The 22077-nt window shown below is 42.6% G+C and overlaps 2 protein-coding genes across 2 annotated transcripts; both read right to left on the reverse strand.

Annotated features, from left to right (window-relative positions):
• Positions 1-26: 26 nt before the first annotated feature.
• On the reverse strand, positions 27-16437 carry npc1l1 (NPC1-like 1). The gene is made up of 21 exons (XM_088994659.1): positions 16270-16437; positions 14660-14821; positions 13674-14579; positions 12465-12758; positions 12168-12391; positions 11982-12082; positions 11304-11476; positions 10989-11117; positions 10053-10235; positions 9257-9371; positions 7650-7915; positions 7478-7567; positions 7175-7365; positions 4727-4854; positions 4516-4645; positions 4355-4410; positions 4112-4262; positions 3131-3362; positions 2872-2985; positions 2636-2798; positions 27-2389 (listed from the first exon to the last, which is right to left on the reverse strand). The coding sequence occupies exons 1-21, from the start codon at positions 16309-16311 to the stop codon at positions 2175-2177; spliced, it is 4065 nt and encodes a 1354-aa protein (XP_088850785.1). The 5' UTR covers positions 16312-16437; the 3' UTR covers positions 27-2174.
• A 3195-nt stretch (positions 16438-19632) lies between these two features.
• Positions 19633-21824, reverse strand: nono (non-POU domain containing, octamer-binding). Its single transcript, XM_088994660.1, has one exon. The coding sequence runs from the start codon at positions 21698-21700 to the stop codon at positions 20432-20434; it is 1269 nt and encodes a 422-aa protein (XP_088850786.1). The 5' UTR covers positions 21701-21824; the 3' UTR covers positions 19633-20431.
• Positions 21825-22077: the final 253 nt, after the last annotated feature.

Consider the following 22077-nt stretch of genomic DNA (forward strand, 5'->3'; position numbering starts at 1 on the left):
AGGCACACCAAATCACAATGCTGATGTAAAACTGTTTTGGATCAGTTTTATTTTTGAAAGCAGAGGCAAGACTGAAGCAGTCATGTGAGTCCCGAGAAACAGGTTTATTTGGCACTAGGACCTCAAGTCTATTTTCCTACTCTTGTCTTGAAAGACAAAACAAAACTTTGCTATATGTACAGTTTTGGTGCGACAGCACAGCGTGTCTTCAAAGTCCCCCTGACTTATTTACTTGGATACGATCAAAGAGAAAGTGGACATGATGAAGATGACAGATTTAAAGGACAACCAACGTCACTTTTTTGTTTCTTAACGGACATCAGAAAAATGTTTTATAGCACCTAAAATACCCAAAACGCGCAGTATGATATTTTTATTCAAATGCAAAACACCAATAAAAATGACTCAAAGTGTCCAAAATCTGCAAAAAATTGAGCTGCGAATTGGGCATTTTCAGAAAGTCCCGCCCCCAATTCGTGACATCATGCCAAGATGTCTTGCATTGCTGGAGAATCAAACCAATGGCTTCAGATTCGGAGAATATGCTTTCTTGTTACACATCCAGTTATGGATATGATTCAAATAGTTCTGAAGAGGAAAGCATACATGTTTGCAATCAATTAAAGAATTTATTCCATGCCATTTTGAGGCAACATTGGGGAGAAATGTGTCACCAAAAAGCGGCAGAAAATGGCGACCGAGCTCCTGTGAGGAATTAATCAGCCTGTTTCTACAGGCTGATAAATTCTTTATATGGAGCTTGGTCCCCCTCTTCTGGCTCTTTTTGGTGCAACATGACGTTTTCAGACCAAACAAGCACAGCAAAATGCATTGACGTGATGGAAGGACTGCTACAATGTGTCCTTTTTTTCAGTCAGGGGCGTTCCTTCAGTGATGTCACGTACGGACTCCTCACCAACTCAAAAACAAGACTCCCGGAATATTCAGCGCAAGTCTTAAAACCTAAAATATAGCTACTATATGCGGTGTAACCTTTGTAAAATACGCTCAGTCGAAGCCATTTGAAGACATTTTACAAATTATGGACACAACTTGTCCGCCGACGTCGGTTGTCCTTTAAACCACACAAAAGAACACACTACCAGTCATTCATTTTCCATACTGCTTTGTCCACACTGAGTCACAGGGGGTGCTGGAGCCTATCCTACCTGTCTTCGGGCAGTTGGTGGGGGACACCCTGAACAGGTTGCCAGCCAATCGCAGGGCACACAGATACGAACAACTATTCGTGCCCAGGTGTGAGTAAACCCTGGGACAATTTGGAGTGTTCAATTAACCTGCCAAATGCTGTTTTTGGAATATGGGGGAAACTGGAGGACCCAGAGAAAACTTATTAAGGCCCGGAGAGAACATGCAAAGTCCACACAGGGAGATCTTGAGCGGGGTTTGAATCGATGACCTCCGCACTGTGAAGTCTGCGTGCTAACTTGACGACCATGTTACCAGTCAACGTGCTGAAATCGACAACAATGCAGACTACCATTGAATTCACACCAATTATGCATTGAGCATTTACGGTTGTCATTTGAAAAGATTATTGAGCAACATTACGTCTGAGAAAAAATGTTTTGTATTAAGAAGTATTTTCAAGTTTTTTTTTAACTGCTAACCAGACTTTATGGGCACCCTGTATATTTATTTTCTGCCTCACAAAGTACATACAATCAAGTATCACAATGCATGAGAGCTCCTGGAGTATCGCCGCGAAAGAGTCCAACTTTTGGTTCTTGAACTGCATTTTGAGATGTTGGGAGTGTATATTAATTCCAAACAGTGCTAATATTAAGTATCAGTACATACCGTACACAAAATAATTACATCAAACAAGTACAAAATTCAAGAACATCTGTCCACTTCTTGTTATGACATACATTAAAAAGTTGTCAAGATGTCAACACTGGAGTGCTAGTGAGGAGATAATGTGCTGAATCTCTTCACAATAGTCATATTTGTGTGAAGGGAGTCCAATTCCAACTGTGAGTAATTGTGTTCAGGCCTACCCGTCCACTTATGATGCAGGTATGCAGTCAGGTTACAAATACGCCCTCCCACTTTCTCGATTTTGCTGTTACTTGTCCATTTCCAGTTGTTTATTCTAGAGGTATTTATTGACTCATCAGAGCTCGATAATACTCCATTTAATTCCGAAAGCTTCAAAAATGCTTAATCTTCTCTTCCTGTTTGTATTTCAATGCCTCTGGCATATACGGAAGTCTACCATTGGCATGCGGCTCCGTCTTTGTGTCATCGTCTTCATAGCTCATGTTATCATAGAATTGTCTCATGTTGTTTTTCAGCTCCAATTCCTGGCGGGTCTTTTCCTGTGCTTGCTGCATCTGCACCAGAATGGCTTTATTCACACCAGGGCCTGTTTAAAGCATAGAAAATGGTGATTACGAGTGTTGTTTGTTCAGTATATTCTGTTGAACTTTCAGTTTGATTCTAAAATGCACTCTAAGCTTTACAGGTGAGCAAGAAGTCCTGAAATATTTGTTACATTCAAAGAGCTTACAAACAAGTCAAATTACCTGTAAATCCAGAAATATCACCTGAAAGCTTCACAAGCAATGTATGTGTTTGCTGAAAATAAGGGGTCGGGGGGAAGGACATTTACCAAAGTAACTAAGCACCACAGGGAGGAAGATGAGTCCGTGAGCCATCCCCAGAAGTGTGATGACCAGATTTAGGCGGAAGAAGAAGATCTGGATAAGCTGCGCTTTGGCAAAGGCCAAAACAAGGATGCCGGGCAGGTTGGTCATCGCAACACCAGCAAACACCTTTGGAGTCAAAGCAAATCATCTTAGATTTGGAATTGACCTCATGTCAACTGTTGCAAATTATGCAACTTACTGCACTGCCCATGTTGGCGGTGGCCTCTTTGGCTCGCTCCACATGCGTGGGCTTTGTACTAAGAGCAAAGGACCTCGTCATGTGGGAAACAAATTCCACAGAAATGCCCACTGCCTGAAAACAATCCAAATATAAAAATATCACCAACATAGTCAAAATAGAGAAACACCAAATTAAATAACAATTGTCTGTAACATAGTTGGATCAGACTGATTCGATTGTTCCATTGATTGGCTGACCATCAAATCTGTCCACTTACTGTAACCAAGTTAATGAGAGCCACAGCGTTGTAATGGATTCCCCAGAGTGTCATGACTCCAACAGTGTCCACAGTGATCATGATGATGGTGATGAGGTTGAGCAAACCGGAGCGCAGGTCCAAGCCCAGAAGCAGACAGCACACAACAAATGTTGGCAGCAGACACAATGAGATGTTGAAGAGGCCCTCTGGTACGATCGTCAAGTACTGCTCGTAGAAAACGTTGGTCACTCTGCGAGATGGACATGGAACCATTTATGTTAACGTCACTCATGGTATCCATGTCATTTTGAAAATGGTGCAGTAAATCAAACGATCCAGCACATGACAATTTCTAGAAGCCTTTCGTCAGTACGGTTGCTACAGAAGACAACTTTTCATGTTATCAGGTTACAGGCTGTATGAAAGGGCTAATAGACTAACATTGAAATAAATTTGAAGATAACATCTAACCACTTTTCCCATTATTTTTTTTCATTAAAACCAGCTATAAACAGTACATTTATATACAGTACAAGTGTTTTTCTGCAAGTGGCCTACCAAATTGGTACCCACATCAGACATAGCAAATACCGTATGTTCCGGTGTATAAGGCGCACCAGAGTATAACGTGTACCCCCAATGAATGGTGTATTTTAAAACTTTTTTTCAGATATAAAGTGCACCGGAATATAAGGTGCACCTTCAATTAATAAAACAATTTTCCAAATATGTATAAATATAAAACAAATTATAAATACAGTATAAGGCACACTACATTATAAGGCGCTACAGTACAGGCTGGGGTAACGCACTTCTTCTACAGAGGGAAACGTTTGCTGACAGTCATTGTGAGGCCTGTTGTGGCTCAATATTACTTCACATATAAAGTGCAACACAAGTGAACACAATTGAGGCTTTTGTGTGTGCATTCTACAGCGGAAAATACAGTATATGAAACACGAGGCCAGAACGGATGTTGTTGAGAACAAGAGTTCTTACGTGTAAGGGAAGACTTCAAACTCTGGAGAGGTTCCATTGATCTTTCTCATACCCTCGGTGATGTCGAAGGCCAGCTCTCTTGCCCTCAGTAGTGCCGCAGTGAACTCCTGAGAGTTTGTCAGAGGGGTGTGGTAAGCCATGAAGCGAGAGGCTGCGTGCACACGGAAAAAAGTCGTGTCAAACATGCCGTTAATCTCTCTGGGGAAATTTGCTGACTGTAATATGATTTTTGAGATGTCTCACCAATGATTTCTCCGCTGTCGTCTTTCACCACAGCCGTATCATAAGCTCCCAGTCCTCTTTAGGAGAAAATCACAGGTAAGTGAGGATGCATTTTATACATTGTGCTACGTTAATGTGTGTGCGTGCGTGTGTGTGCGTGCGTGTGTACGGATAATACAAACCCTTTGGGGCACTGCAGGTCAGGCCTATTACCCAAGAAGTTTGGAAGAAAGCGGTTAAACTGTTCCACGGTGGGCCGCAGGACGCCGTTTGAAGGGTTCGCCATACACTTTCGTCCACAGAGGAAAGAAGCTGTGATGACATAAGGCGCAAGACACCGTTAGAACACGAGGCGAGAATGTACTTCAATGTTGTGTCATCAGTGATGCTCACATTTGTCTGCAGGACAGAACTTTCCAGTATTTGGACCAAAGCTATAAAGTCGACAACATCTGGATCCCGGGTTCAACCAGTCGATGAAATCATCAACCCAGGAGTTTGCAGAGATGCCAATGTATGATCTATACACGGCACAATAGCATGATAAAAATCATATATGACATAGCTAAAATTACTGACAAACAGTGGCGGATTGCCAAGGCCCGCAAAGGCTTCTCTGCTGGCCTGAAAATATCTGAATCACAGACTGATGTTAATTATATTTTGTCCATAATTTCTTACTAAATAATTCCAAATTGTCTTTCTGCTTCCTTTCATTGATTTTCCTCCTGTTGTTCTGCTTCCAGATGTTTATTTTCATATTTAAATGTTTAACCAATCACATTTCAGCCCTCATTTGTTACCAGGGTCAGAAATCTACCTGGACGCCTTCACAATCAGTTCTGCAAGCCCTGTAGCATAAAATAAGTGTTGTTAAAACGGTTTCATTAAACCAATCAGATTTCGAGTTGGCAAACCAAAAGGGATGCCAAACACCTTCATGAAAGGCGCTGGTCAAAGTCAGAGTTCTGCTCTGATTACAAGCTCCTAGTGACAAGAGCATACTGGCCAGAGCAAGCACACTGTATCGGTAGCGAGCTGCATCAGCAAATTTCTTCTTCTTTCCCTTTCGGCTTTTCCCTTCATTCATCGCCACAGCGAATCAGTGTCCTCTATCTATCCCGGTTTTGTGCATCCTCTTCTCTCACACCAGCTACCTTCATGTCCTCTTTGACAACATCCATAAACCTCCTCTTTGGTCTTCCTCTCTGTCTCCTGCCTGGCAGTTCAAGGCTCAGCATCCTTCTCCCGATATAGTCGTTCTCTCTCCTCTGGACATGTCCAAACCATCTCAGTCTGGCCTCTCTGACTTTCTCTCCAAAGCCTCTAATATGAGTTGTCCTCGAATCTACTCATTCCTGATCCTATCGAACCTGGTCACTCCCAATGAAAACCTCAACATCTTCAGCTCTGCTACCTCCAGCTCTGCTTCCTGTCTTTTCTTCAGTGGCACTGTCTCCAGTCGAAACATCATGGCTCGTCTCACCACAGTTTTATCCACCTTTCTTTTCATCCTCGCTGAAGCCCTTCTATCACACACACCACACCTGACATTTTTCTCCAGCCGTTCCAGCCTGCCTGGACATGCTTCTTCACCTCTTTCCCACACTCTACATTGCTCTGGACAGTTGAACCCAAGTACTTAAAATCCTCCACCTTCTTTATCTCTTCTCCCTGTAGCATCACTCTTGCACTTGGATCCCTCTCATTCACACACATATATTCCGTCTTGCTGCGACTGATCTTCGTTCCTCTCCTTTCCAAGGCCCCTGGTGGAGTACCACCTCCACCTTGAATTCCTCTGTCACACTGACAGCACACCTCACAACTGTCTGACAGTCATGATACATGTCTTGTACCGCTCTGACATACTTTTCTGTCACTCCAGACTTCCTCATGCAATACCACAGCTCTTCTCTGGGCACGCTGTCATACGCTTCCTCCAGATCTCTGCATCAGCAAATATATTGAGTTGATTTAATAGCAGTTTTGTTAACCCACAATGGCTGAAGGAGGAGAAGAAATGGATTTGGTTGCAGATTTACTGTTCAACCCATTTTCTAGACAGACTTCTCAAGAAAAAAAATGGACATCATGAAGAAAAGCCGGTCAGTTATTTCCTGGTGAATGTTAACCTCTAATGGACTTGTGGAATCACACCACAGTTTGTTCAGTCTGGATTGAGTCACACAAAGCAGTACTGAAGGCCTAACGATGAAATCCACAGCCTGCCACTGCTGACAAATACTGTATAATGTGGCTTTATTAAGAGGCTTCTTTGTGTTATAAAGTAGTAGTGATAGCATTGCTACTCTGCTATCAGCCTGTAAAATAGAGTGACCTTAACGGTGGCATCAGAATTACTCAGCATTAGTTTTACATCGCAAGGCCAATGCTACAGTATACAGGTAGGTATACTGCAGCGGTGAAGTTGGAAAATGTCATGTAACTTTTGTATGCTGGGGGGAAAATGGTTTAGCCTTGTTATTTATTTCATTCAGTGCCTCTCTGAAAGCAACAATGCTCATTCTATATTGTGATCCTGGATAGGCAGCTTAAAGTTCCTTCAATTTTGCTTGGTCATGTTTTTGAATGAAGTTACCAAACATGTCATCATTTCTAATCTTGGCACAGTCAGTGACATGTGACCTTTATCGGGCCACAGCTCATCACGTAACTGACATTTTACTATCAGATCTGATTGTGAGGATGCAAAAGGTGCTGCTGTGATATCAGTAGGTTCAAGGATGTGTCAGGTAGGAGAATATAACCAATTTGCTATTCACAGTGTTGCATTGAAGAACAGCATGGATATTTTTTTAAATTATTTTAAGGACTTACTGTTCGGGGTAATTGGCGGCATATTGAATCTTCTGGATCATTGAGAACTGGTCGCAGCCCACACTTGAACACACGGCGTTCATGCCATCTACTGTGGTAAAATTGAAGCCTCGTTTTGTTACAAAATAAACTGGGACTCCGACTTCCAAATATTTGTATAAATACTGGAAATAATCCAGCATATAAGAGTCCTGCAAAATACAAAACACATTTATGAGTTGGAAGCGCAATCACAATGATCTTTACACTCTGTACTATAAATTCAGTATCGACAAGCAAACGCGAATAGTGTGCTGCCTTGACCGTGGGCATTGCCAGCTCCTGATCCAGACCCACTGTCACATTGAACATCAGGTACAGAGAAGCACTGAACAAGAAGAGGAACACCAACATCTGGAGAGGAAGGGGTGTAGAACACATTTTGAAGGTGAACTCATGATGTAAAACAGTTGTAAGTCACTCTTTGAGGCCGTACCACGATGAATCTCATGTAACGGTTCAGCAATATGGGGGCGTAGTACTTCCTCATGAGGGGCAACAGGAAGCCCTCGTTTGGCTTGTTGGATTTCTGAGTGGCTATGGTGACGCAGCAAAGCAGCTCACAGCGGTTGTTGTCTTGGCGCCGGGCATCTAGCGACAGCAATGCCACAAAAGCTGTCATCTGGAGAACAAAGTCCAGAAGTACAGCCAAAGCTGCGTACAAAGCGAAGGTCTTCACTGCGGGCATGGTGGACAGGGCACCTTGGACAAAAGAAATGACACGACACATTGTACAGAAACTGACATTTGGTGCGTACTGCTCCATGAAATCATTAAACAGCATCCAAAATACAATTTCATAACAGCCATTTACATACCAAGACTATGTTCCAATAAATAAAACACTACATATAGAACACGTATTACGGAGGAGCCTCCTGCAGTCCAGACCTGTCCACCATTGATAATGTGTGGCATACAACATAGCAACCTAGAGCCCGGACTATTGAACATCTGAAACAGTACATCGTGCAAGAATGAGGAAAAATTCCAATTATTGGTTTCCTCAGTTTCCAAAAAGCTCATGTAAAACAGTGATAAACCAGACTCTCAGAGCTTTCTTTGGAACGTGTTGCAGCCATAAAACGATTAATTATTCGCCAAACACAGTATTCATTCATTCATTCATTCCCTAAACCGGTTGTCAGCCAATTGCAGGGCTCACACAGAAAAACAACCATTCACACCCATATCTAGGAACATTTTTGAGTGTTCATCAGCCTTCCATGCATGTTCTGGGAATGCGGGAGGAAACTGGAGGACTCATAGAAAACCCAGGTAGGCCATGGGAGAACATGCAACTACAGTAAAGTCTCGTTATATCGATATTCAAGGGAGTCCGAAAAAATATCGATATAACCGGGACTATCGATATATCCGACCCTGTTTGCATGTAATTTTCTCCGTGCGTGCATAGAAATAGTATCGATATAACCGGGACTATCGATATATCCGATATCGATATAACGAGACTTTACTGTACCATATTTTCCGGTGTATAAGGCCCCAAAGGCGCCCAAAAGCCTTGATATTCTTCTAAAGATGACCCTGCGCCTTATACTCCGGTGCGCATTATATGTGAAGTAATATTGACCCACAACAGCTCTTGCAACTCCTGTCGGCAGCCACCGACTCCATTTCCCCCTGTAGAAGAAGTAGCACATAACCCCAGCCTCTACTTTAGCACTTTATAATGTGGTTTGCCTTATATTTGGAAAACTTTTTTTTCTATATTATATTTGTCTGTGTAAGCTCTCTGTCGTACAGGAGTGGTCCATCGATGAAAAGGTTTCTTCAGCCGTCATCTGTACTTAGAAGGTGTCGGACATTTCGCTTCTTATCTAAGAAACTTAGTATATTATTATATTATATTTGGAAAACGTTTGTCATTCATCGAAGGTGTGCCTTATACTGTATATGGAAAAAGTTTGAAAATACACCATTCATTGGGGGTGCGCCTTATACTCCGGTGCGCCTTATACTGTACACCGGAAAATACGGTATTCATTTTTTTTGTAGATTTGTGAAAAGGTCCTTCCTTACCTAAAAAGAAGCAGACAGACTCAGAGAGACTGCACAGGAGCATGCTGGGAGCAACGTTTCCAAGCACACGACCAATCTGCTGTTCTCTTTCCTCACCGAGCTTCCGTACATCTCTCTGCCAAATGTGAACACAAAACTTGTATCAGTCTAATTATGTCTGTGTAAGCTCTCAGTCGTACAGGAGTGGTCCATCGATGAGAAGGTTTCTTCAGCCGTCATCTGTACTTTTTTTGAAGGTGTCGGACGTTTCGCTTCTTATCCAAGATGATCCACTCATTTGGCGACAATGAGGTTAAAATCTTACCGAAAGAACATAGATGGTTTGAAAGGGGAGTAAAAGAAGCGATTCTCATAAAACAAATAAATCCTTCTGGTGGGGTGAGGTTCAATTTGGATCGTTCATACAATAGCCTGCTTAGGTTAGGCAACATTAGTAATGCTGATGGGGTGAAACCGGAGGGAGTGGGGCCAACAGGCCAGTCGTTAGTCAGGAAAGTAGGAACAATCGGTGGGGCCGCAGGGAATGGTCCTCTGCTCCCCCCAACCTGAGATTAGGGACCTATTATAGCTATGTCCGGCGCCGCCATGTCTGGATATTAGGGATATATATATATATATATAGGGCCGATACTACCAGTAAGACTTTAGTTCGCTGAAGAAGCATCTTGGATAAGAAGCGAAACGTCCGACAACTTCAAAAAAGTACAGATGACGGCTGAAGAAACCTTCTCATCGACAGTCTAATTATGGTCAGAACAATTATAAAGGCATAGTCATGGTATAGAAAGATAAACACCTGGTACTCCAGAACAAAGATGAAGATGTTGTCAGCTCCAACAGCAAGCACCAGGAATGGTACGACTTGCAGAATGACCAACGAGGAAGGAACGCCGATCCAAGAGTAGAAGCCCATGGATGCCAGCACCGAGCATACAACCACCAAAATCCCGCCAAAGCCCACGAGAAACTTTGAGTCCACCTATAGAACGTAAAAGAGCAAATCCAGTCCATGGCTTTCACTGTATCCTATCGTCTGTATTTTATCAGTAAACGTATGTCTCTTTGCGGAGATAATGGCTATATGGCACTGTCAATGTTTTACATTACGTGTTCTGTTGGAGTACTGTTCGTTCACGTTCAATGTTCTTTGTTACAGCTGCAGCTGTTGTGCTGGCGGTTTATGAATAAAGATATATTATATTGGGGGTTGGGAACCTCAGATTCCTCAAAATCCATATCCTTTCTGTTTGAAATACCGTCCTACGCCAACACATCTGATTCAACCTATCAGGTTGTAGAAACCCGAAATGATCCTGATCATTTCAACTTGGTTTGTTGGAGTAGGGAGAGATTTCAAACAGGCAGGATATAGCTCTTGACTCCTGTATTATATTTGTACTTTGCATCACCCATGTGATAAAAAATATCTTGAATGGGCTGCATTGTAGTGGGAGCTTTTTATCACTGTGGGCACTTTTGTGACAGGGCCACGTTAAAGACTATGATTCAAGCTACAGAAATCATTTGGCATACTATAATTCTAATCCATTTGAAAATCCTTATCATATCGCAGGGTGATTGTGACCAAGTTTGAGTGGGAATTTACAAATATCTCACACTGGCTTCATCTTTTACTATAGCTTCACATCTGTGAACCAGCGGCCCAAAATGTGAAAATGGAGATCCTGTGGGAGCACGATTGTCTTCAGACAAAGGCATTTTGAAAGCTTACTAATATGCGGCTCCAAGAAGAATACTCCCCCAGAGCGACGGCAATGTAAACAAAGATGACAGCGTAACTGATCATGAAGATGGGAATGTCCTCCGCTGTAGTCCTATTGATCTCATCCTCCAGTGACCTCTGTAGACATAAGCACAGTTACAAACCACAACTACCCTTTGTGGATATGATACATCGGCAAATATGGAGATCACTGGAAATAAAAAGAATAAAATAAGAAATGAATGGCTCAATAATAGTTTCCACAAACTATATTTTCCTACCGAAAATCGCTTTTATTGGCAAATTTCCAGATTTTAAACCCACCTCCGCCATGTATGCAAACGTAAAGTTGGTTGTGGGGTCTCTCTGGTAGTCTTGGACAATTTTCAGAAACTCTTTCTCCCATTGCATGGCCACGTTGTACTTGACATTGTTTCGTGGATAGTTGTTGAGGGAGAAGGTCAAAATGAAAGCCTCTGCATTGGTGTACTCATCACCTGGGACAGCAAACGTGTTTAACGGCGGGATGACACGTATCACTGCTGCGTCACAATTCAGCATATGAGACTGTGTACAAGGAAATTCTTTTGGGAACAAAAATTGCGGCATTTTTTTGCAAAGTCCAAAGCAGGGTGAGGGTCCATAGGTCCTTCAAGAGCCACATCCTGCCTGTTTTAGGGCTCTTCCTACTCCAACATGACTTAATCGATAGTGATCATTTCAGGCTTCTAAAGAGCTTGCCCATGAGCTGATCGTTTGAATCAGGTGTGTTGGAGTCGGCAGGGATCAAAAACAGGCAGATATGGCTCTCGAGGAACCGGAGTCTGATTTTATAGTAACTATATCAAATACGGGTTTGCTTGGAAGTTATTTGTCATGGAAGAGGCAACCCAGTGGACCTCTTCCTACCAATAAATTCTGCATATTTCAATGCAAATGCTTCTTAAAACTGGTCACACGGTAATGTCTTGTTTCCACGGGTTGATACTACCGGCCACTCACCACGGTATCCGCCGACAGCCAAGAAAGGAAAGACTGGAGCTCCATAGTCAGCCATGCAGCTCAATCCTAAATCGGTGATGTCTTTGAATGACAGAGGCGAACTTGAGAAGTCACAGAAGAGAAGACGAAAGAAACTGAGTGCATGCTGGAGGAGTTTCATTCTTATTTAGGCATGAGAGTGCTTACTTGAGGCAGTAGATGAGGTGATCTCGCCAATCCACCTCTTTGGTCACCCCTAGTTCAGTCATGTTCACCTTGGCATTGATGTTGTCCAGACTGTTTTGGAAGTATTGCGGCAGACTGTTGACCGCGCAGTCGGTCAGGGATGAGTCGGTGGGATTCAGTGGCGCATAACACACGTCTTTCAGACTTGCCGTGCGATTTAGCTCCTCTGACCAGAACTCGATGTTCTAGAAATATCAGAGCGGTATTGAATGGCCAACATGGCGCGGAGACCCGTTTGGCTTCTGTGATTCTGTTTACCTGTATTTTTTTCTGGAGAAGCAACATCTCAATCATTAGGTCTTTTGAAACAAGCCCGCTAAAGTTCTGCATTCCAAAGAGCAAAGAGTCATAAATGTGGCCTTTCCTGCCTGGTGCTGTCAAAATCAGCTGGTTGGTCCTGAAGAAAGGCCCAAAGTGTTTGTCATGAAAATCCTTCTCCTGACGAGCTCGGCTGTTGGGAGCCGACCACAGCTCCACTGGGTCAGTGGTGAGCTCGATGAACATGAGGCCGGTGGTGAAGCCCGCGACAACCACAGCCGACACCAGTAGCACCTGAGATGCAGAGGGCGGTTGAACAAGTCAGATGACTGCGTGTGACAACCAGCATTTCAATACATGAAGATATTGATCTGATATGAACATGCTAAAATAAGCTTGGACAAACAAACCCAACTAAAAGGCTTCCATCAATTATTTCAACAAATGATTGGATACAATGTTACTTTGTTTTAAAGTGTTTTATAAAACAACATTTCCCCAATTACTGTTAACACATTAATTATATGTGTAATTATATATGTTTATTTGGTATTGTTAAGTGGTCAACTCAACAAAATAACACAAGAGCGGTTGTTCTCAAATTGGTGGTGGTGATAATGGAGGGTGGAGGAGGGGTGCATTTTTTTTGTAGGAGAATAAAATTTAACTGCACATTGACTGACTACATTAGGTGGCAGCGGCACTCTGTCAGATAGTCAGCAAAAAGTATTAGCTGATCTATCAAAGTGTACTTCCAAATTACTAAACAAATGACACTACGTATTTATAGTCGCAGCGGAGATTTGTTTGAGAGGGGGCTCAATGTTTTCGTTCTACTTGTTCATAACAAGTAGAAATGTAAATTTCTCCACTGCGATACTAATAACGGCTAATCCAATCCAATTTTGCCGATACAGCATATTGGTGCACTGACAGGGTATCGAAACCACTAAAGCGCTGATATCAAAGGCAAGGTTTGGCCGCCAAATCTGGCCCGCCACAGAATTTTATTCGGCCCGTGAAGGCAAATCAAGCATGTCAAGTGCCATGATGCTTGCTAAAGTTCAAATTGTCGTAGTAAACACCCATGCACTAAAGGATACATTAACATATGAATCGTATACCCATACACTAGTGTAATTTGAAATGGAATAACATGATGTGCATGAGTATCTGATTTTGTCTGAAGATGCTTTAGGAGAAACTAACCGTGAGAGGATATGTAGCCATGAATGTTCCCCATTTGTGAAACCCGGAGCTCAGGAAGGCCTGAGCGGCCATGCTGTTCCTGTCGGCACACGTCACCTCTGCTGGATGAATGACCCGCTGACTGACATCGTTACAGTTCTGATCTTTGCCTTTCTTCTTTTTTTTCTCTTGATCCTGGTTCTTCTGCCACTTGACCAAACAAGAGACCAAGAGGAAGAAGAGGAAGGAAAAGATCAGGAGACAGAATAAGACGATAGCAATGACAAGGAAGCCGTCTGTGCCCAAAAGTCTGAAGGGTCCTGGTGGCAGCGGGGGAGGTGGCAGAGCAGGGCAGGATCCTTTGCAGTCCTGACACGAGCACATCTGACCGCCGGACGGTGTGGTCTCATTGCACCTTAAAGCTCGCCCGCTATAGGGAATCACACCCTCGGGCACTCCCTCTACTTGTCCGGGTTTTATGAGTTTGAAATCAATGTCCAGTGGAGCCAGACCATTGCTAGTATCTCCCTGGAAGTCGTACCAGCGCTGGGGGGTGCACAGCTTGGCACCGTAGCGGCCGCACATGGTGGCGATGGCGAAACCTCCCGTGGCGGGGATCCGCACGTTTTGACATGACTCAAAGGCGCCGTCTGCAAAGCTGGTGGCCAGATACGCCTGGTACTCCACCACGGCCTCTCTGGTCTTTCCCAGGTGGGTAACATTCATGACCTTTGTGACATTGACCGTCTGGCTCTGGTTTGGGCTGCAGGTGTTGATGCAGTGCAGGTGGACAAAGTTTTCGGCACAAGAAGGGCAGCGCACCAGCAGGGCCTTAGACAATGTCAAACTCATTTCCAAGGAGGACAGCTGCTTAATGGAGCAACAGGCAAAGGTGCTGCCCTCTCCCTTGTCCAGCATGGGACACACCTGCAAGTCGGGAACATGTTCAATGAGATCATATTTCTTTTGTTTGATATTCATTCCGCTTTCTTGCCATGACTACAGACCTTTTGGAGTTTACGGTAGTGTTCTCCCGTCAGTTCTCGGGCTTGGCTATAATTCCGGCATGGGACAATGGGAGGGATGAGGGTGCCTTCTAGTGAAGGGTTTTTGCCACATTCTTCGTAGAAAGCACAGTAGCCGGCTCGATGCTCAGCCTGTGACAAAACCTGCACAGTGTGGAACAGGATCGACATGACCATACAGGAACAATGACAGCTGGTGTTTGTTTGAATGTCCCCTCATTTTCGATGAATTGATCCATCGGCACTGTGGCCAGGTGTCAACCACAAATATTTTTGAGGGTAGGACAAAAATGGGTTTTTATTCAAACTATTCAATTTGATTTTCATGCCAATTGGGATGTAACATCTGCATCAATTCTTTGTCGAAATTGTATGCCATTTATGTAAATTGTCATTGAACGTTTTTTTAAATCGTTGACATAAATAAATAAATATAAAGAGTAACAAGAGTTGCTCAGATTTATCATGATTGATGTCGCTTTGCACTACCAAAGATGTCAAACTACAACCCCATAAACATAAGAAAAAGGTTATCGTCATGGCTTCAGGATTGTACTGTGCCCCGACCTAATCAACGTCTTAGCAGAAAATATGAACAGCAGAATAGATTCCTTTGACATTTATGATAGTTAAAACCAATGGTACAAATGGTACCTCTACCATCTAATCCTACATAGCATTAAAAAATGTAGACAAGAAGCGTGTGTCGACACTGTAAAAAATTGCACTCTAAAATGAGAGGAAAATACTCTTACTTTACAATGCAGTGAATGTAGTGTATTAAACAGTACAGTACTGTACTGTATTTTGAAGTACAGTACAGCATGCGATAACAGCGGGTGGTGTGGTAAATTTACACAGCATCTACTGTTATTCGGTTTTATGAATGCAGTACTGTAAACAACTCTCATTTGAATGACAGTGCATGGCAGTAGAATAACTGTTATGCTACAGTTACAGTACATGTTCAGATATTTAAACTTACCGGTAAATGATGACTGTTATTGCGATCATGATACTGTAGTAATAATAACCTTAACTAACAACCATTATTATATACATTTCATTTATAAGTGCCTTTCAAAACTCTCAATGACACTTTATTATTATTAGTAGTAGAAGTAGTAGTAGTAGGAGTAGTAGTATACACTTCTCACACCAGAAATTCACAGCAATGTCTAATTTTATTATGTTAAATGACAGTTATCTATCCATTGTGTATTGGCATGCCATGTATGAATAGTTAACAACATTTTACAACCATTCAAAAAAACAGTAAGGTTCTGATGGAGAATAATAATTTATCATGTTTAAAAGTGCCGTGCTTTGCTGACCAACTAAACAATGGGCCCACAGTCAAAGCGCAGATGGCCACAGTAAATCTGAGTGAAACAGACACGGCAAGGTGAACTGTCGTCTCCATCTAGATTCTAGAAGGTTTACACCAACTGATTGGTGTAAACTGGTCCATAAATCACCTCTTTAAACTTCAAATTAGTGATTCCCAAGCTTCTCGTTATAGCATGTTAAGTGGAAACTGACGGCAGCGATAAAAGTGTCAGTTTTACCAATATCCATTGGATAAGTCTCACCGTGCGTGTCAAAAAAGCGATCAGGGCTGCGACAAGACGCATGACTTTTGATGTTACAGTCACAAAAGGGTCTTCGGGCACAGTTAATCACTCTTGTCCCTGCATTTGAAGATCCACTTGAAGGGAAGTCCGTGTCGTTGTGTCTGCCTGTTGTTCACAGCTGGGAATGCACAAACATCCTGACATGTCCAGTTTCAGCCCTCCGATGATGTCAGTGTCTTATCTGGTCTGATGCCAGGCCTGACCAATGGCAGTTATGGATGATCAATAACTGTGTCTGATGATTAACTTGAGAGGGATGTTGATAGGGTTGCCCGGAGATACGGAGCAACTGGCAGAGTCTGGAATATCAACCACACCCTGTACACTACCATTCTGAAACTGTGAAGAAATCAAATACATTGTGGATGAATTTCAACAAGGTCATGAATATCAGTGACCTTCCCGCGGAAAACGTGTTTCTGCTAAACACACTGCCAGGGCTATAAATTATCCCAATTCCAAGTCTGTATGATCAGATCTTTACACCAGTGATTCCCAACAACGTGCTGTGGCAAACTAGCATGGTGTTGACATCATTAAGGATAAATGATACAATTCCCATGAATATGGTCCGTTTGTACAGAAATTATTGATGAGGTCTAGTGGTTAGCATGTCAACATCACAGTAAAGAGGTCCTAAATTCAATCAGTTCCTGTGTGGAGTTTACAGGTTCTTCCCAGGCCTGCCTGGGTGTTCCCGGGTTACCTCCCACATTCCAAAAACATGCATGGTAGGATGATTGAACACTCTAAATTGTCCCTCTGTGTCAGTGTGAGTGTGGATTCCTCTCTGCGTGCCCTGCGATTGGCTGGCAACCGGTTCACGGTGTCCCCGTGCCTACTCCTCAAAGATGGCTGGGATAGGCTCCAGTTACCCGCGCGGCCCTTGTGATAATAATGCGGATGGGAAAATGGATAGATAATTTATGAATTACAAATACACAGGACAGAGCGACGTGGAGACCTCTATACAATGGAAAATGGTGGTAGCTGTTATTTTTCTGCTATTGTCACATGGATGAAGGAAAATTGATACTCTGACACATTTTTTGAACATGTTGAAAGAATAAATGAACAATTGATGTGGATCGAAACTGAAATCAGTCAATCATTAATCAAAATCACTTTCACACAATATAGCAGACAAACAACATTGCAGAGAAGTCCGTTTTCATCATCCCATCCGCAGTCACGGTTTCCCCCCACCACTCAAGCTTTTCTGGCTATGCCTCTGCAAATAGATTATATCTTTCAAACTCGATCTGTGCCTACACTGTCATCACAAATAAAAGTGCGCGCTTTCTAGTTACCGTTTGCCATTCACACAGCAGAACACGTCATGATTGTTTTTGCAAGTACAGTAGCCTATATCAAAATGAAAAAGGCATACATTTCACACTGACTCAGTCGATTTATACATAATCCACACAAACCTTAGACAAGTTCATTATTATTTTAGTATTCCTATTGGTTTTCCTTTCGTGGTGTGCCATGACATTTTTCAAATGTAAAATAGACGCCCTGATTAGGAAACTACATTAGACCATCATTGGTATGATTGTGATGGGTGGAGAGTTTTGTTGTTCATAGACATCTGTGGACAAAATGACAGTAGCGGGCAGCCAATTCAAGTCACATCCTCAAGTATATCCTACAATCATAGATTAAATCTGTAATTGACATTGTTATCGCATGTCAAGGTCAAAGCTGAGATAAAACCGGCGGGCCAAGCTGCATGTTGCATGTCTGTGAAGAGCAAAGGTGCGCAAGCATTTGGAACGACGATAAAACTTAATGGGAGAAAAAGACGAGAACAAAGGGGCCAGATAGGGACAGATTTGCTCAACCTCTGAAAAGTCATTGCACAAAGCTCAGATTTATGACTTCAAAGAAAAATTCAAAACGCGTTTGCACATTTCCGGGAAGCTTGATCATCTTTGCATTGCTTTGAGATCATGAATACATGAAGTCCTCTTATCAAAATGCAAAGGACTACTTCATCATTTGCATTTTTTTTACCACAACTTCTAGTAGACCTATTTTAGAAGAAAAAAAAACTAACTACTGCACAATATTAAAACCATAAACTAAAATTTTTGGACATTTTAATTGTACAATCATAACACCAAGCGATTTCTATCTTATTTAGTGCATAACTGTATTTAGTGCATCATCATTATCATTGACAGAGATGGTGGCCTCACTGGTACAATGCAGCATGATGAACAGCTCGCGGTATGTTTTAGTTTTGTAATGAACAAAGCCATGTTAAAAATCAAATTTTAAACATCAGTAATGAAGACATTTAATAACACTTTACTTTGACATGGCAGATTTACATTGTTGTGTGTTTCCATGGCAGCTATGTAATATACAATCGTCAGAAAAGTCCTCATTGGACCTCCACATTCAACGAAACACTTAATCGCCACATTAAAAAAAAACGAGAACCTGATTAAATATACAGTTTATGGATTGTCTAGGCGAATGTTTGTCTCTGTGTGCCTAGCGAGAGGTTCAGCGTGTCCCCCGCCTACTGCCAGAAGACAGCTGAGAGCATTCCACACCCACAACCCTAGCGAGGATCACGCAGATTACAAAATGGATGAGGTGATTTTGTCCCCCCATATTACTGCAGTGCTTGTCAAACTTGTTAGAAATTAGTGCGATTTGTTTCTGAAACGTGCTGATAAAACTCTTGTCATAGACAGCATTGATTTTAGACTAAGCAGACGTTTTTTATATAATTCATTAATTATTCTGGACATTGCGCCTCAGCAAGATTTGAGCTATCTCCCTGTAAACTGTCTGAAAAGATATAGAATTTTACACAGTAAAGATAAAAAGACCCTCAGCAATCTGCAGTTGCCAACAATTTAGACGTCTCTTATGAAAAAGCAACTCGCACATGTGACTTAATCTATACATTGACTCCTCTCTTGTGAGTTAACATGAGCGGACAATCCCGTCCACAGAATACCTGGGATATGTATTCTGTTACTCTCCAATAAAAATGTCATCCAAATATTGTCCTAGCTGTTTTCCATATATATTTTTGATTAAAATATTCTTTAAGAAGCCCTCTATCATTAATCTGTCGTTGAATTTCTCCATTGTAAGACCAATAACTGTTATTGTTTAATTTTAGCACAAGTACACAATACTGGTTAATGCAGGGCTCAAAATGGATAGTTAGCTAAAGTTTTGACCAAAAAACATTTTTTCTTTCAGAACTAATATTTTCTATGGCATCGCACACTGCCAGACAAGTGAGGAATTGATTAAAAAAAGGACATTTGTCAATGTGCATCAAAAACACACAACACTTCACAATTTTATTTATTAATGTGAAAATGAGTACACATTGATGAAAATCTAATGGAGCAAAATTTTAGAAGGAAGAATATATCAACGATGAGTGTAATGAGCAAAATTGTAAAGATTTCTTGAGGAAATGTATAAAGCAGATTTTAAAAGGGTAATTGTGGGGTTGTCTGACTTAATAAATGAAGACATTTCATATCAGGAAGTAAAATTTTAATATCATATCATCCTGATTGTGACACACCTTACAGTAACAGGTTTTCGGCAGTAATGACTCAACAAACATAAATTAGAAACCACTAATTTAAACTGTTAGGGTTTCATGGTCCCAAATGCGGTGTTGGTCGCATTTTGTGATGCGCTACAGGCATTTTCAACGGTGAATTCGTGGCTGAATGACATGAATACATCTTTGTCAGGACTGTAATCACATTAACTGTAGTGACGCCCTCAGTTCATTTACCATAGCTATGCCTAGAATATTTTTTGTTCTTGTTCTCAAACAGAAAATAACAGCTTTCACTTTCATAAGCATTTTAATCCAGAGTTTAATAATAAAAATAAAATGACAAATTATATGAGAAAATTTTTCTAGAATTCATCCGAAAAAGTAACAATTTTACACAGATGGCTCAAGTCAGAAGCTTACTTCTAAAAATGCTAAATCAAAAGTACAATATAATGGAAAAATAAACATAGATGCCACTTTTTTAAAGAACAAAAGTAAATCTTTGAGCTGTGACATATGTGAAACTAAATATAACAATGAAAATACACTTGAGCATGCAAAGAGGGCTTAAAATCGCCGTTGTTTGTTTGGCACATAGTCCACCGGTCCGGGCAGGCCTCTGGGGAAGCCCCCCTGACCCCCCGGCATGTTGGCATTGCCCTGGCCCACCATTAGGGGGGCATTGTCTGCCGCCATGCCAGAGGAGGCCATGTGCATCCGCATGTCTTGCTCCCGGCCTTCTCCCTGGAAGCTACCCCTGAAGCCCTCCTGCTGACGCTTTAACATCTCCTCATTGCGGAGGCGCATCTCCTCCTCCCTCCGCCGGCGTTCCTCCTCTTGGCGGAGCTCGGCCTGCTTCCGTTTCTGCACTTCTTGGCTGTGGAGCTCCTCCATTCTACGCAGCTCCTCCTGCCGCCTCAGCAGGTCTTGTCTCATCAGCATCACCTGATGCTCGTGCCGGGCCGCTTCCATTTCGGCCTCCAGCTTCTCCTGGGCCTCCTTCATGTTGCGGTCCACCATCTCGTATTGCTGCTTCTCCATCTCCATCAGAGCCTTCCAGCGCATGGCATACTCATACTCAAAGGAGCCAGGCTGAGCAAATCGGGGAGGCTGCTCACGCTCTTTATGGTACTGCTGGTTCTTGTTGATGAGTTTCTCGGACAGACCCTCCTCGTCATCCAGCTGCTCCATAGGCTCCACGGTAATAGGGCGGGGGAAGGCAGTCAGCAGATAGGCACAGTCGTTGCATTTGTCCAGAGCCTTTCTTGCAGCTGGTTTGGAGGTGTACTCCACTATACCCTTTCCAGTGGGTCTCCCTCGGTCATCCACAATGATCACAGCTCGCTCAATTTGCCCAAACACTGAGAAGGCCTCCTCCAGCAGCTCATTGGACACAAACTCTGGCAGATTCTTTATAGACAGGGCAGCACCGTGTGTTGCAAACCGAACACGAATGGGTCTACCTCTGAACGGGGCATCATCGAGCTCGGCTCTGGCGATCTCTGCAATGATTCTTGTCTCGAGGCGGATGAAGCCGAAGCCTCGGTCCTTATTGACAAAAACCTCGGTAGCCTTGCCGTACTTTGCAAAGAGCTTTTCGATGTCTTCTTCTGCGACTCCGGTAGGTAGGTTTCCAACAAAGAGCCTGCTGCGCTGAGTGAAAGTTTTCTCGCCTGGCTTCCTGAAGCTTTGCAAGTCCAGCGTGAAGGCCTCGTTCAGGCGAGCAGTGTCGGCCGGCTCCTGACCGTTAGCATTTCCACCTTGTTTCTTCTGGTCTCCCTGGCCAGATTGGCGGTTTGGACCATGATTCTGATGAGGACCCCTGTTTCCCTGCATTGTTTCTTACGACTGACTTAGAAACCGAGTCAATAAATCGCCCGAATCTCTGTGCAGAGCGGCATAAAGTGCCTGCTAAAATGGCGAGCCCTTGTGCTGAGGCGACCCTATTGTGACGTCAAATCTGCGCGACGAATATATTTGACTCTTCACTGCACAAAATTGGGACTGCGGAAAACAATAATTACATATTTTTGGAGGAAGGTGAATGTTTCATTTTTCCCCTGTATCAACTATGAATATGTTTGTTTGGTATGAAGCATGCCCCATCCTTCCCCAAACGTGGTGGCTATTTTTTAATTATTATTTTTGCATACACCACTTCTCGCGAGAATACACAACTGCCAGGAAATACGTCATTTCAGAAACTTTCATAA

The sequence above is a fragment of the Hippocampus bargibanti genome, linkage group LG04 (assembly GCF_051943395.1).
Source record: "Hippocampus bargibanti isolate YZ-2025 linkage group LG04, ASM5194339v1, whole genome shotgun sequence".
NCBI classification, from domain to species: domain Eukaryota; kingdom Metazoa; phylum Chordata; class Actinopteri; order Syngnathiformes; family Syngnathidae; genus Hippocampus; species Hippocampus bargibanti.

Coding starts and splice junctions, on each gene's coding strand:
- npc1l1 (XM_088994659.1), bottom strand. CDS start 16,311: ATGCGTCTTGTCGCAGCCCTGATCGCTTTTTTGACACGCACG. Junction 12,083..12,167: donor CACCTCATCTACTGCCTCAA/GTAAGCACTCTC, acceptor TGACTTCTCAAG/TTCGCCTCTGTCATTCAAAG. Junction 2,986..3,130: donor CTCTCATTAACTTGGTTACA/GTAAGTGGACAG, acceptor GATTGTTTTCAG/GCAGTGGGCATTTCTGTGGA.
- nono (XM_088994660.1), bottom strand. CDS start 21,700: ATGCAGGGAAACAGGGGTCCTCATCAGAATCATGGTCCAAACCGCCAA.